The following is a 15,771-nucleotide window of genomic DNA, read 5'->3' as shown; positions in this document are numbered from 1 at the left end:
TGTAGCTAATTGTTGGATTATACTTTAAGCCACTTTGACTGGGAAGGGTTAAATCAGGAGGGTTTTATTGCATGGCCAAGAGCTTTATTTTATTTCTTGGATTGAAGGGAGAGCTGCCTGTGGAGACAGTTTGGTGTTGGTAGATATTTTTGAAGTTCTGTCAGCTCTTTAATGCATCCCTAAAGAAACTTCTTTAATCCCTCTGTCAAGTTGCTAATGCACATCATTGCGATTTCTCTCTCAGATGTGCCGTACTCTGCGTTGGCCGACAGCTCGTCGTTCGATGAAGACAGCAGTGATGCACTTTCACCAGAGCAGCCAGGAAGCCAGGAGTCGCTAGGGTCATTGCCATCCCCTACTGAAGCAAGATCGGTTGATCAGCACCATCCCCTCCCCATTTCTCCAACCCAGGTACGGTCCTTTTACTTTCAGAGAACCTCCTGAATTAATTTTTCATGTTGAAAATCAGCTGGTTATCCTTGGCTTCAATCATTGCATCTTTCCTGCCTCGTGGTAAATTTGCCACCTCTCCCGCCATCCCTTCTTCCGAGAATGTGTTTGTATATGTCAGGGCACTGTTCACTGGCAGCAGCAAGTAATGTGAATTTAAAAATTACACTGAGTTTTAAATATTACTTTTGTTTTTACAATAAATGAACTACCCCTTCCAATCAGAAGTTGGTAACATCTTCTGGACACAAGGATGATGGGAGGGGCTCCAACCCCCCAGGATAATGCTGCTTTTACTCCCCACCTCTTCCTGGGTATAGTTCCTGGACTGGCAACGCGCCAGTACCCTGCCTCTAAATGTGCAGTGAGTGTTGCCGAGCTATTTCTTTGTGGCCGGTATCTCAGCCTCTAGGTTGAGATGACCGTTGCTGTTGAAACATGTTTTTTTTACATGTGGCCCCTGCGTGAGTGACGTCAAAACAATCTCCCTCCCTCCGTTTCTGCATTTGAAGCCTCCAGCTGTTCAGTCAGATCTGCAGAAGGGCCAATTCTGATGGCAGATTGTGGAGACCCATAGAAAGAGTGGGTCTGCATTGCTGCCAGAATATGGTCTTTGGGGAGATTTATATTACGGCATACCTACCAACTGAGAGATCCATGTGTTGGTAGTTTTCAACACTGCTGCAATATAAAAATGCCCTTGGAGAGATGTGGTACAAACATAAGAGAGATGCTCTTAACAGCCAAATGACAACCTGCCTTATGATGATCACTAATTAATGAGCATTTTGTGCCGCTGTACACGAGCAAATATACAGAAGTAAAAATGTTCACATTGTGTAACCAGAGTCCACAGATCTTTTGTTGGGTTGTATCAAATCCATTTTAAAAACAGCAACCATTGCTATTATAAATCTGATTTCAGGTCCTGATCTAGAAAATGCTAATCGTTCACCTCTGGCGTCTGGGTTTATATCCAGCCTAGACAGTGGCTCAATGGTTGCACTCTCGCCTCTGGGCCAGAAGGTTGAGGGTTCAAATCCCACTCCAGGGACTTGAACATAAAATCTGGTCTGGTACTGTTGGAAGTGCCGCCTTTTGGATGAGACGTTAAAGCGAGGCTCCCCATCTGCCCTCTCAGGTGGATGTAAAAGATCCCATGGCACTATTTCAAAGAAGAGCAAGGGGAGTTCTCCCTGAAATCCTAGTCAATATTTATCCCTCAACCAACGTCACTAAAAAAAAACAGGTTATCTGGTCATTATCTCATTGCTGTTTGTGGGACCTTGTGTACAAATTGGCTGCCACATTTCCTACATTACAATGGTGACTACACTTCAAAAGTACGTCATTGGCTGTAAAGCGCATTAGGACGTCCTGAGGTTGTATATAAATGCAGGTTCTTTCTTTCTATTAGACTGAAGGATGAAAGTGTCCTCCCCAGGCTGTAAGGGTCCTATTTGCAATGAGTTTGTGCAGTCACAGTCCAGTTCCTAATGGACGTGGACCCACAGCACAAAACGGCCCTTAAATCAGCACCACTTGGCAATCTTATTCAGAGAAGGCCACAGGATGGCTGTTGTGAGAAATGGAAGAATGTCACATTGGTCCAGTGCGGTTGCTCTTCAGAGTTTGGGGTTAAGGTAAAGTAAAGGTGCGAGTCTGGTAACTATGGTATCCCTGACCTGGGAGTGCTTGATGCTGCCACTGGGTGTATCAAGTGTTCCATTTCTCAGCACTCCCTTTGAGTGCAATAATGCACACGTCACCTAATCACTGTTTACCAATCATTGTGTGCAATGCAATTATTGTCCAGTGGATGGAACGCTCTTGGAACAGATAAATGGCTTCATTGTGACCTGCTAACATGCAATCTGACACTCCCATTTCACAGTGTGTTCTGCTTTCCACTAATAGACGAGGCAGCAGTGTGCTATAGTTTATAGAACCACATGTTCATGTACACTAGAGAGGGTGCAGAGGAGGTTTACGAGCATGTTTCCAGGACTGGAGAATTTTAGCTACGATGACAGATTGGATAGGCTGGGGTTGTTTTCCTTGGAACAGAGGAGGCTGAGGGGTGATTTGATTGAAGTGTACAAAATTATGAGGGGCCTAGATAGAGTGGGTGGGAAAGACCTATTTCCCTTAGCAGAGGGGTCAATTCACAGGGGGCATAGATTTAAAGTGATTGGTAGAAGGATTAGAGTGGAAATAAGGAAAAGGTTTTTCACCCAGAGGGTAGTGGGGGTCTGGAACTCACTGCCTGAGAGGGTGGTAGAGGCAGAAACCCTCAACTCATTAAAAAAAAAATATCTGGATGTGCACCTGTAGAGCTGTGACCTGCAGGGCTACGGACCAAATGCGGGAAAGTGGGATTAGGCTGGGTGGCTCGTTTCTCAGCCGGCGCAGACACGATGGGCCGAATGGCCTCCTCCTGTGCCGTAAATTTTCAATGATTCTATGATTTGAGTTCTTCATCCTTGCCACTTTCTTGTATCCTTCTGGCACACGTCATTCTAAGGCTAAGAAGGCAGAGCAAAGCAGCTTCTCCCACACCCCTGCCAGTGCTGCTCTAGAGCCAGCTTGCTAAGAGGTGCACGTGACCAGCCCAGAGTGACTCGATCTAAGAGTCTGTGTAAGCTACAAAAGGTAGGTACTGCATAGAATTATCAGGGCCAGAGTGATGATCTGGACTAGTTTTGCTCGCCTAGGAGGGGGTGGGTGAGGAATTTCTTCGATTTTTTTTTTTCTCCCCCAAATTGGCCTGGGTTTTTAATCTTTTTTTGCCCCTCCCAGGAGATCACATGGTTTGGGTGGAGTGGAGAGTGTATATATTATGATATACAAGGTATCACAATTGTGTGGAACAGGCTGGATGGACCAGAGGGTCTTTACCTGTCAGTCATTATTCATATGTTCGTACTGCAATGTAATAACACCTCAAAACATTTTTTAACCATCACAGTGGTATATTGCTAGTGCCACGATGAACTGTGCTAGTAGAGTGCCAGCCGAGGCACCAAGTGGAAAGCAGGGGATTTGCTTCAGGGCTTTAGTTAAATTGGAGATAAGTATTCTGTCCACATTCTTATTTTCTAGTGGTTAGTTTTGGACCAACACTGGTAGAAGCCTGGCCGACATTTGGTCCTTTGGAAGGAAATTTTGTTGGATGGTCAGATCCACGAAAGGGTAGAAAATATTGTATTTAAGAAGCAAGAAAGTCTTCCTCATAAAATGTATTGGCATTTCTCTATATTCAGCAAGTTTTTATACAGTTTCCCATTCCCTCCCCAAGCTGGATTGGGAGTGATGTGCTGCCTTTCTTATAGTTGCCTTGGTCTCTTGCAGTATCTTGTATCGTTGCCAACTGGGACAGAACTGAGCAAGCTCAAGCCAGTGTCTAACCAACAGATGACAAAATTGGCAAACGGTGTGCCATCTCCAGCTGCCAAACCCACGCCAACACTCATTAAAGTAAGCAAATCTTGGAAAACATATATACAGTGAGATCATGTGGTCATATTTTGCATCATAACAAAATATTTGGTCAGAATTCTTGCAGAGCTAATAGGTTAACCTGGCATTGACTCCTATTTACATGAAGTTGTGTGGTCCAAAGGTTTCCTGTTTACTTGCTTGTTTCCTTGCCAATTTTCTCCCCTCCCCTCCCCTCTCGTCTCCTGCCCCATCCTTTAGGAGTTGACTCCCTTTTGGGGTATGGTTCTGAGTGCTGGTTGATTACCAATGCCTCTACAAAGTGGTCATTGTTTTTGTGCAACTCTTTCTTGTCAGTGATGTTGGCCAGCTATTCATTCACCTGAGGTTGAGCTGGTCCGGTCCTGTCCTGTCCTGTCCTTGCCTTGCCTCGCACTCTGACTGCTGGTCACTGGATAACAATCAGGAGTGGGCACCCTGGCAGAACTTTCCCCTCCCTCACCCAGCAGCGCTGTGGTTAGTGCCTTTACCTGGTTGAGATTGGCAGACTAGAGATTGAACCTGAAACCATCCTGGTCTGTACGGCTCAGCTGCCCGCTGGATAAACTCACCAAACTATCTGGGGGATCTCCATCGAGTTATTTTAACGAATCTGTTTGAGCTACACCATGACCTAGTGTGAGTTAACCAGTTAATTCAGTCACCAGTAAACTGGTTTAACAAGTTCCAAAACCAGTTGGTAAAATTTTAATGTCTACATCCAGCCCCACCCCATGCCCACACCCAGATAAAATACCACTTGCTTATCCATCAGGACAGTAAATAATGGGCACTGATGTGCAAACTACTGGTCATATTTAGTTTGTGTCAGGCATCAGTTGGTGAATTTTCTGGCTTTCTTTATAGACCAGCCGCTGCAAATTCCAGAATTAGTTGATAATCCAAAAGCTGCTTCGTCTTTTGATGACATGAAGCAAAACATCTGCGGTTAAACTGGATGGAACCCTTGTATTTATTTAAGATTTAAAGCTGATTCTTTGACAGTTTTTTGACACACATGACGTGGCAACTGTCAAAAATTTGAAGCCCCTTATTTTTGGGATTATGGAGAAAATCTCGCTTCTGAGTACTGATCGGTGGGAGCGGATTTCTTCACAGTTGGGTTTTTAGATTTATTTCAAGTCCAATTAGTAGATAATCGCATCGCATTTTCAAATCTTCAATTACTTAATATAACGCCATGCTTAGCAGAAACCGTGACAAACCCTCTCGACGGTGGCAGATAGTTTTGATCCTTGACAGTATTTAATGTACCCAGAGGCGCTCAGTGGATAGCACTTCCCCCACCGCCAGAAAGGGTGTCTACAACTGAGCTGGGTTGGGGGCTGAAAGCTGAGATACTGTAGCCCCCGAAAGCTTTAGCAGTTCAGCCCTTAACTGCCTTTCTCGTATTCCTGCCTATTTCTAGTATCAAGCTTTCATTATCATTCCCGTCAGTTTTGGAGCTGTTTCTCTATCCCTTGGCTTTTCACCACCTTGTTTCTTTATGCTCCATTTGTCCTTTCACTGCCTTATCACCAAATGAGGTGATCTTTGTATATCGTCCAACAATTTTTCATCTCTTTCCAGCTTGCTAACTAACCTGAGTACCGTCCACTAAACCCACTTTCTGCCTATTTGTGGTGGGAGTCAGCTTTTCTGCCTCTTGACTTTTATGGCTGCCTCCCTCTTCATGTTGTTCAGTTTGCTATTGGGGCTCACTTCTCTTCTTGTTACCAGTACTAGTGAAGGGTCTAGCCGGGAAACATTATTGGTCTTTTCCCTTTTCAGGTGCTGACTGTCCCACTGTATATTTCCAGCATTTTCTGTCTTTATTTTGGGACTCCAGAATTTCTCTTGTCTCACCTTTGCCACACAGACCAGAACGGCCCAGGTTCAATCTCCAGTGTGAGCTAAGTTAGCTGATCTTAGCCGGGTTGGGTGGGGCCGCAAGTGAGCCCAACACCACAGTCCAGAGATGGGCGGAAAGAATCAGCCAGGGCTCCTGCTGCTGATCATTGTCCAGTGATCCCTCTTGGAAACTGCGCCTCTGTTGACTTCGGGTGACGACAGGATCTTCTTGGCTTTCAGGGCCACTGTGGCCATACAGCCTGCTGTCTCTCATTGTTCAGGCTCACACATTAAAGACGACCACTCGAGCGGGGTACTGGAAGGTGCTCCGATTTGGTGGAACTGTCCACACCTTCAGGAGGGGTGAAAATTGGCAGAAAGGGAGAGGGGAACAAAGTATACAAGTCACCTCCCAAGGTGATGGGGTGGAAAATGTGCTAGAGTGAGGAGCACCATTTCTTTAGCCTGATGCACAAGTACCACAGTCTGTTGCATCAAGCACAAACTCCACCTATCCATTTAAGGAGTTGACTCTTCTGCCTTTGTCAATTTGTATTGGAAGGATTAATCCACATTGATATGCGTATGTGATTTGCGCTTAATTAAGTGTAATACCAGCAGAATGATACCTCTGTCATCCTATGGGAAGTTTTAATCTGCGAGTGATCATTCCCAGTACAGGTCTGATGGTGCTGCTGGGCAAGCCCTTTTTTGTTTTGTTTCAAACTAATTCTAGTTTTGGCTTGTAGCTGGAGTGTTTGTCATTGGAAAGCAGTATCTTGATCCTATCCATTGAACCATATAAATCTTACCTCCTTCTTGAGTATTCAAGGAGAACTCAGTTTGTATCTCATGATCCCACTTGCAGCAAAGCCAGCCCAAGATGGCACGTGACAAGAACCAGCGGAGTAAGAAACTGAAGGAGCCAAAGTCCCGCGTGAAGAAGCTGAAGTACCACCAGTACGTCCCCCCAGACCAGAAACTAGAAAAGGCCATGCTGCCCCTGGACACGGCCTATTCCAAGCTACTCCAGCAGCAGCAGCTTTTCCTCCAGCTCCAGATACTGTGTCAGCAGCAGCAGCATTACAACTATCAGACCATCCTCCCAGCTCCTCCAAAGTAAGAGCCCTGACTTTTTGTGCTAGAATTGCTTTAATGTCAAAATTGATTGACTCAAACGTTTCTGACGTCTGATGAACCTCTGAAAGCTTAGTGGGTAAATGCAGCACCTGATACAGTTTTGAGCCATACCGGGGCAACAAGGTCCCAGGTTTTGTTCTCGGTCTGTGCTGAGTGGGCTGATCTTGCCCTGAAGAGGGGAGAAAGATAGTCTGGTTTCCTGTGTGTGTGTGTGTGTGTGTGTGTGATGAATGAGGACAGGATAGGGCTGCGTTGCGGTGTCCGCAGTCCGATAACAAGCCAACACTCGCTGGTCGCTTGTGATGAATGACAGGGTGAGAGAGGTACTGGAGGGCTGCCAGCCCACTGGGAACTGTAAAGCAGCAACAGTCAGCACCTTTGGAACCAGAAGAGATGATATTCATGGGGGTGTGGTGGGGGGGCAGTGATATGAACGAAAATATAACTGTAGATCTTTATTCCCCCCCTTTCCCCAGTTTGTAACTGTTGATGCAGATACTACTGGTCTTGAAATGTCAGACTTGAACTAACACCTTAACAAGTGTGAGTGACCAGTGCGAACACTTGGGCTGGTTCCCTCGGTTATGAAAGATAGTCGTTCGTCAGTGAAATAAGCCAGCCATTGTGGCTGAAGCCCACAAGTGTTTCCTCTTAAAATTCACTTCAGTATGCAGATTCTGAAACCTTGCACTGCCCGGCCTTTCCTCATAGAGTAACCTTATTTTGTGCGCACTGCTACATACAGGTCATTTGATACAGATCACTATGTAAAAGTGTGATGACTGCATCCTGCAGTGTGCTGCAACAACTTGGGCCACAGAGTCTTTCATCTCGTTTGTAACTAATTTCTTCAATGAAGGCTTCGCTTTGTGTCCCCTTTTGCAAAGAGAAAAGGTGACGGAAGTGAAGCTTTTGGAATGTTAAACATTTTCCCCAGCTTCCTTCCATCCTCACATTGCTGCTGCTCACTGGGGTCTGGCTCCGCGGTGCTGAAAACCCTCCCGGGCAGCGCCCAAGGTGCCATTTGTCAAGTAAACCCAGAGCGTGAATGTCAGCGGCTTATTTGACCTTGTGGTACGCTTGCTGAGGTGTTTTGGAAGGCTTTTTCAGATGTGCCATTCCCCTCACCCAACAGTTTCATATTAGTTTATGCGGATATGCTGATAGGGTTAGATGAAGAGGGGTGGGAGGAGACTCGTGTGGAGCATAAACACTGGCATAGACCAGTTGTGTTGAATGGCCTGTTTCTGTGCTGTAAATTCTATGCAATTTATGTCTGTCGTCAGCTACAGTGTTGCAGGGCGACTGCGTGTGGCAGCGGTCGCCTCTCCATTAATGGCCGTCTTTTCATTCTACCTTTTAGACCCAACAGTGATCATCAAACAAACAGCAGCACTACCCCAGTAAGGACTCTAACTAATAGCACATCATCATCGGGTTCAGGCGGACTAGCCCGGCAGAACAGCTGCACACCCACCGTCAAACCACCAGCGTCACTGCCCTCCAACCTCGATGAAATGAAGGTCAGTTACATTCTAATTCTGATGTGCCCCCAAGGCCTTGCTTGTCCTTAAAAACATAAGAAAAAGGAGCAGGATTAAGCCATACGGCCCCTCGAGCCTGCTCCACCATTCGATAAGATCATGGCTGATCTTCTACCCGCCTGATCCCCATATCCCTTCATTCCCCTAGAGTCCAAAAATCAATCTATCTCAGCATCCACAGCCCTCTGGGGTAGAGAATTCCAAAGATTCACAACCCTCTGAGTGAAGAAATTCCTCCTCGTCTCAGTCTTAAACGGCCGACCTCTTATCCTGAGACTATGACCCCCTAATCCTAGACTCTCCAACCAGGGGAAACAGCCTCTCAGCATCTACCCTGTCAAGTCCCCTCAGCATTTTATGTGTTTCAATGAAATCGCCTCTCATTCTTCTAAACTCCAGAGAGTATAGGCCCATTCTGTTCAATCTCTCCTCATAGGACAACCCTCTCATCCCAGGAATCAATCTAGTGAACCTTTGTTGCACTGCCTCTAAGGCAAGTATGTCCTTCCTTAGATAAGGAGACCAAAACTGTATACAGTTCTCCAGGTGTGGTCTCACCAAAGCCCTGTACAATTGTAGCAAGACTTCCTTACTCTTGTACTCCAACCCCCTTGCAATAAAGGCCAACATGCCATTTGCCTTCCTAATTGCTTGCTGTACCTGCATGCTAACTTTTTGTGTTTCTTGTACGAGGACACCCAAATCTCTCTGAACACCAACATTTAGTAGTTGCTCACCATTTAAAAAATATGCTGGTTTTCTATTCTTCACACCAAAGTGAATAACCTCACATTTCCCCGCAGTATCTGCCGCCTTCTGTTCGGTCACCCGGTATGTCATGAGTGACCTATCAAGTACAGTGAACGCTGCACGTAGAGCATACCTCTCTGGAGAACTCTTCTCCCTCCCTTCCTCAGATTTCTGCCTTTTCCTCTCCTGGAGGTGGTGTTTCATACTGGGATACAGTTTCACCAGTGCCTGTAGTCCTACAGTATGTCATCTAAATAATCCCTCTGGTATGAGGCTGTTTAACTGTGGGAGGCTGAGCATCACAGCTGATCTTGTGTTCACCTGGATTGCACGCTTTCTAGCTGGGATCACTAAAGAGATGGCCAACTCAACACACACTAGAGATTGAGCCTGCAGCTTCCTGCTCAGTCTGGTTTAGTACCAAAAAAGGGTGAATTCACCCAGTGAGCAATTGAAGGAACTTAAGCCACACTCTAATGACAGCTGTAATGATGCTCCTTTAATGTGGACTTAAGATGAGACGTTAAACCGAGGCCCCGTCTGCCCCCTCAGTTGGACGTAAAAGATCCTATGGCCACTATTGAAAGAAGAGCAGGGGAGTTGTCCCCAGTGTCTTGGACCAATATTTATCCCTCAGCCAACACCTATAAACAGATTATCTGGTCATTATCACATTGCTGTTTGTGGGACCTTGCTGTGTGCAAATTGGCTGCCAAGTTTCCAACATTACAACAGTGGCTACACTTCAAAAGTGCTTCATTGGCTGTAAAGTGCTTTGGGGTGTCCTGAGGTCGTGAAAGGCGCTAGATATATATCCGTATTCTTTCATTCTTAGTGTTTGATGGTTTGTTAATATATTCACATTGGCCTAGTGAAAGGTGAAGAGACAGACCTGTGGGAATGGACAAAAGCATTCTTGTATGTTGGACTTAGTCTTATCATGCAATTTGAGGCGGATCTGAGGAAGGAAGTGGGAGGAGAGCTTGAGAATGTGTTGTCGAGGTTTAACTTCATGTTACTAAACCCACAATAATTGCACTAAAGCTGTTTATTGGACAGTTTACTGGTGAGCCAGTACATTGGTGTACTAGGAGACTATGTACCAAAGGGCGATGACAATGTTTTACAATCACATTGCCCCTCGTATGGCCTTCCCGATCTGTACAGAGGCTAACACAGAACCAGAGGCTAGGGGCATCCTATCAGCAAGAAACCAAATCTGAAGGCATCTTGTCCATGTGCTCACTTCACGTACAGGTTGAGTGTCCAAATGCCACCATAGCAAGTTGTGAAATTGAATTCAGTAAATCTAGTCATTTATGCCAGATTGCCATTAAAACCCAACAGGTTCACTAACATACTTCAGGAAATGATGTGGAGATGCCGGTGATGGACTGGGGTTGACAATTGTAAACAATTTTACAACACCAAGTTATAGTCCAGCAATTTTATTTTAAATTCACAAGCTTTCGGAGGCTTCCTCCTTCGTCAGGTCGTTCACAATTTTCACATCGTTCACCTGACGAAGGAGGAAGCCTCCGAAAGCTTGTGAATTTAAAATAAAATTGCTGGACTATAACTTGGTGTTGTAAAATTGTTTACAATACTTCAGGAAAGGGAACTTGCTGCCCCTACCCTGTCTTGCCTTCACGTGACTCCAGTCTCACACTCTGTTTTACAAACGGAAAGCCCACCGCCAATCATTAAAAGCTTTTCCGGACAACTGGGGATGGGCAATAAACGCAGCCTTACCAGCATCACCCTCGTCCTAAAACTGCCTTTACCCCGAACCTCTATTACTGGACATTGTGATTCTGCACCCCCTCGTCATCCAGTTCTTCAAACAATTACTCATCTAACCTCTCATCACTATTAATAACCAGGTGCTGAAGCAGCTTGAAGTAAGTGTTTTGTTCCAGTTGGCATCAAGATTTCAAAACTGACCGCAGACGGATGCGTTTCCACTGGAACGGTTTCCTTTTCGAGGCCACGTCGCTCCCTCCCAGATGTTTGAGAGGGAAATGGATCTAAATATCTAAAATGGATGAGATTTTTCTTTCTTCCGAAGGCTCTGACTTGCCAAGTTTCTCGGGACCCTTAGGCCCACCGGTACCTCACTGAAGTGGCCGCTCTTCACGTGTGAATTGTCGGCAGGCTGTTTGAATACAAGGAGGCCTCTTCTTCCCCTGAGTCTAAACGGTAGTTCTCGTCTATCCCACCAAGGAGGACATCAGAGAAGAGCCCTGACCACCCCTTGCATCTACCCACGTGCACTTCCCAGCAGGGTCACTGGCTGAGTCTTCCCCCTTGCTTGGCCAGGGGTCACTGAGGCCAAGTATTGATGCCCTGGCTGAAACCAACAAACTCAGCACAGACCCAGGAATCCAGTCTGGGATCTTCCTGGTCTCTCTGTCGGATCACTCCCTGCTGTGCCTTTATCAGTGGGCCCACTGGGGCAGTAACTAAAATGGACTTTTTAAAAGTGGTTAGCATATATAGTGGAAGCAGATTCAGTAGTAACTTTCAAAAGGTTATTGAATAAATACTTGAAGGGGAGAAAATTGCAGCGCTGTGCGGAAAGACCCGGGGAGTGGGACTAATCGGATCGGGCGGGGATGTGGAGTTGAGGTCGAAGATCAGCCATGATCTTATTTAATGGCGGAGCAGGTTCGAGGGGCCGTGTGGCCTACTCCTGCTCCTGTTTCTTATAGCTCTTTCAAAGAGCAGGCACGATGGGCCGAAAGGCGGCCTCCTGTGCTGTAAGATTCTGTGCTGCAATGTGTATATTCTGGTCTGTTTCTGACGAAAGCGCGTTTGTTTCTGTCTGTAGGTGGCTGAACTGAAGCAGGAGCTGAAGCTGCGAGCCTTGCCTGTATCGGGAACTAAAACGGATCTCATTGAGCGGCTGAAGAACTATCAGGAGCAGAACAGAGGAGGCGGGCCACCTTCAACCACGGCATCCACCGTGAGCAAGACTGGCACTGCCACTTCTAAACCCACTGAGGTGATGGTAGCCTTCCCATCTGGCCGTTTGAGCAGCACCCCAACTGTAGTCACCAGCGTCACCCCTGGGGATATAGTGGTTGCCACGGTGACCGGCAGCTCCGCGGTGAAGTTCAGTACCAGTTCCACCCCTCCGGTGTCTCCTGCCCCCTCCGACCGCTCGGTGCACAGCATGGAAGAGGGCATGACGTCGGAGACGTTCACCGAGACGCTTCGGTCTTCGCCGATGCGGGTGGTAAGCAAGGAAGAGCCGGCCTGCATCAACGGCGTGATTGGCATTGCCACGCTGGTGCCCAGCGCCATCCGAAGCAGCACCCAAGAGACTTGCAAGGACACGCAGGCCGCCAGCAAGGATCTGATGCTGCAGGAGAAGGACAAGCAAATCGAGGAGCTGACCAGGATGCTGAAACAGAAGCAGCAGTTGGTCGAAGCCCTCCGAATGCAACTGGATCAGGAGAAGAGAACCCAACCGCAGCAGCAAGCCGCAGTCGTGCCGAGCAACCAGAAAACCATCCCCGTCACCATCAAGCAGGAGAACCCGCTCTCCAGCTGCCCCCTCTCTGGGCAATCCACCTGCTCGGCTTCCAATAAATCCATTCCGCTCCTCAATCACGTCAAGTCCCCCCGGAGGAACACGAGCCCCGTCGACGCTCCCGACTCAACCTTGCTCCCAACGGAGGCTGTGATGGTAAAGCAGGAGGCGTGCGCGGGGACCTGCGAGCAGCCAGCGCCAGCCATGTTGCTGAGCCCGCAGCAGCCAAATCAGGTGACGGCGGGAGCACTGAGGACAATCACACAGGGCCGAGCTCCCAATCTGCTGGCTAACGGAGCAGGGACTCACATCCTCCTCACAGTTACTCCACAAAGCACGGACGTGCACCGTGGATCCCCTCCTGCGAGCGCTGCCAAGGGTCAACTGGGAATACAGGTACAACAGCAATAACTTGCATTTATATAGCGCCTTTAATGTAGTAAAACTTCACACGACGCTTCACAGGAGCGATTATCAAACAAAATTTGACACTGAACCACATAAGGAGATATTAGGACAGGTGACCAAAAGCTTGGTCAAAGAGGTAAGTTTTAAGGAGCGTTTTAAAGGAGGAGAAAGAGGCGGTGAGGTTTAGGGAAGGATTTCCAGAGCTTAGGACCTAGGCAGCTGAAGGCACGGCCGCCAACGGTGGAGCAATTAAAATCAGGGATGCGCAAGAGGCCAGAATTGGCAAAGCGCAAATGGAGCACTGGCTGGGAGCAGTTTAAATTTTAAGGGGTACTTACTACATCCCTCCCTTCCCCTCTCTCCCCATCCCCCAGAATTACATAGAATGTACAGCACAGAAACAGGCCATTCGGCCCAACTGGTCCATGCCGGAGTTTAGGCTCCACACGAGCTTCCTCCCACCCTCCTTCATCTCACCCTATCAGCATAACCTCCTAGGGAGCAAACCTGCCAGGTTCCAATGTTGGGGAGTTTAATCTTGACCTTACCTAATGTCTTTTTAAAACATGATTTTGTAAGACACTGTATATATAAGATGATGCCGGGAATTTGAAACAGCAGGTCAGTGAGCAGCAGTAGAGAAAAGAATTTTAACAAAGGGCTGTATCCAAAACATTAGCCTGTCTGTCTTCTGACTGACCTGGTGTATATTCCCATTATTTCCTTTTTCTTCCAGTGGAGTGTATGATTCAGAATGGGAGTCCATCTCTGGGTTAGTGTTGACGAGTAGTTCAAGCTACGTTTGTGATTTATGATAGCTCCTTGAGGGATGTCACAACCTCATAACGTACCCAGCTTACTGAATGGAAACCCTGTAGGTTCTGGCTAATGCTGGGGGTATGATTCCACAGGTAGTGCCCGCCCTCCACTATCTCACCCAGTTGGCCATTCTTGTGCAAACCCAAACAGTAAGCGCTTGCTATTCAGCTATGGAGGCTATCACCGCTGAGCCTAATCGTGTCCTCACTTGACATCTATACGCGCACGGACTTTCCAATGGGGGAGTTGCTGGATATTAGGTGGAGCACGAGCTAAGTGGGTTTTTTTTTCCCCTCTGCTTCCTGAGACCAGTTGCAGCAATCAGCTACTGTCCTGGTCAAGGCCAGCAACTGACCTCGAGATCATCGGGTCTGTATAACTTGGTGCTACATCAGACCGTGCCTTTACTTGCTAGACATTTGATAAGCTCTCTGCTTCAGAAACCTCTGGAGTAGTTAGAGTGTGCATATTATAAGCCTTATTACTATAAAATAACTGCCCATCGTTTCTAGATTTGCTTTATACAGTGAGTTACTCAATATCTGTGCACAACCTTTCCTTACTGCTGCCTCACGTTGTGTTGGTTTCAGTGAGATCCACCAGTGCTCCCAGATCCCCCTCCTGTGTTGTGTCCTGTAGTCTAGAGCCATTTAGTTTATGTTCCCATTGTTTATTTCCCTTCCCCAATCTCATTACCTTGCATTTATCCACATTAAATGCCATTTGCCACTCATCAGAGCACCTTCCCTGAAAGACTGAACAGGCTGGGGCTCTTTTCTCTGGAAAAGGGAAAGTTGAGGGGTGATCTAATAGAGGTCTTTAAAGTTACGAAGGGGTTTAATAGGCTCGACTTAGAGAGGATGTTTCCACTTGTGGGGGAAGCCCAAAACTTGGAGTCATAAATATAAGGTAGTCACTAATAAATTTAATAAGGAATTCAGGAGAAACATCTTTACTCAGAAAGTGCTCAGAATGTGGAACTCGCTACCACAAGGAGTGGTTGAGGCAAATAGCATGGATGCATTTAAGGGGAAGCTAGATAAGAGGGAAAAGAATAGAAGAATATGTTTCAAAAGCAAAATACTGCGGATGCTGGAAATCTGAAATAAAAACAGAAATTGCTGGAGAAGCTCAGCAAGTGAGGAAGCATCTGTGGAGAAAGAAACAGAGTTAACATTTCAGGGCGAAGACCTTTCGTCAGAACTGGAAGGTGTTAAGAGTTTTTAACATTTGAAAGACTTTAACATCTTCCAGTTCTGACGAAAGGTCTTCGACCTGAAACGTTAACTCTGTTTCTTTCTCCACAGATGCTGCCTGACTTGCTGAGCTTCTCCAGCATTTTCTGTTTTTATTATAGAAGGATATGTTTATAAGGTAAGATGAAGATGGGTGGAGTCTCGTGTGGAGCATAAACACCGGCATAGACCAGTTGGGCCGAATGGCCTGTTTCTGAGCTGTAAATTCCGTGTAATTCTATGTTTGGGTAGATTCTCTACTTGTCAGTGTATGTTACAGGCCAAGATTGGTTGCAGCAGTAACTGCTCTCTGCCAACAGAGAGAGCTGTTGTGCTAGTGCTTTTTTGGTAGGAAACCATTACAGGAAGCAGCCCCTGTTTACACAGAAGTTAGTTTGTTTTAGTACAGTGCAAATTACACCCTTGGGGAAAATACCAGGAAGTTTTCTTTTTGTGATCTGACAAGAATTGTTGCGCTGAATGGATTGTTAGCATTTTGTTTTTAAAAGGCTCAGTTAGATTTGTACAGGTTTGAAGAGCTGATTCTGAAGTGTGTGTGTGC

At 46.6% G+C, this 15,771-nt stretch overlaps 1 protein-coding gene across 8 annotated transcripts in view; it reads left to right on the top strand.

The window, feature by feature from the left end:
* LOC137305706 (myocardin-related transcription factor A-like) overlaps positions 1-15,771 on the top strand; it is a 138,094-nt gene that overhangs the window by 106,210 nt on the left and 16,113 nt on the right. For all 8 annotated transcript variants that reach the window (XM_067974628.1, XM_067974627.1, XM_067974623.1 and 5 more), the window contains 5 exons: positions 245-411; positions 3,802-3,927; positions 6,647-6,897; positions 8,282-8,441; positions 12,043-13,143. In XM_067974628.1, coding sequence (XP_067830729.1) covers positions 245-411; positions 3,802-3,927; positions 6,647-6,897; positions 8,282-8,441; positions 12,043-13,143 — 1,805 coding nt within the window. The remainder of the gene's footprint in view (positions 1-244; positions 412-3,801; positions 3,928-6,646; positions 6,898-8,281; positions 8,442-12,042; positions 13,144-15,771) is intronic.

This window comes from Heptranchias perlo, chromosome 40 (genome assembly GCF_035084215.1).
Source record: "Heptranchias perlo isolate sHepPer1 chromosome 40, sHepPer1.hap1, whole genome shotgun sequence".
Classification (NCBI taxonomy): domain Eukaryota; kingdom Metazoa; phylum Chordata; class Chondrichthyes; order Hexanchiformes; family Hexanchidae; genus Heptranchias; species Heptranchias perlo.
Note: the sequence above shows the minus strand (reverse complement) of the source record. Positions and strands in the feature narration are given on the sequence as shown.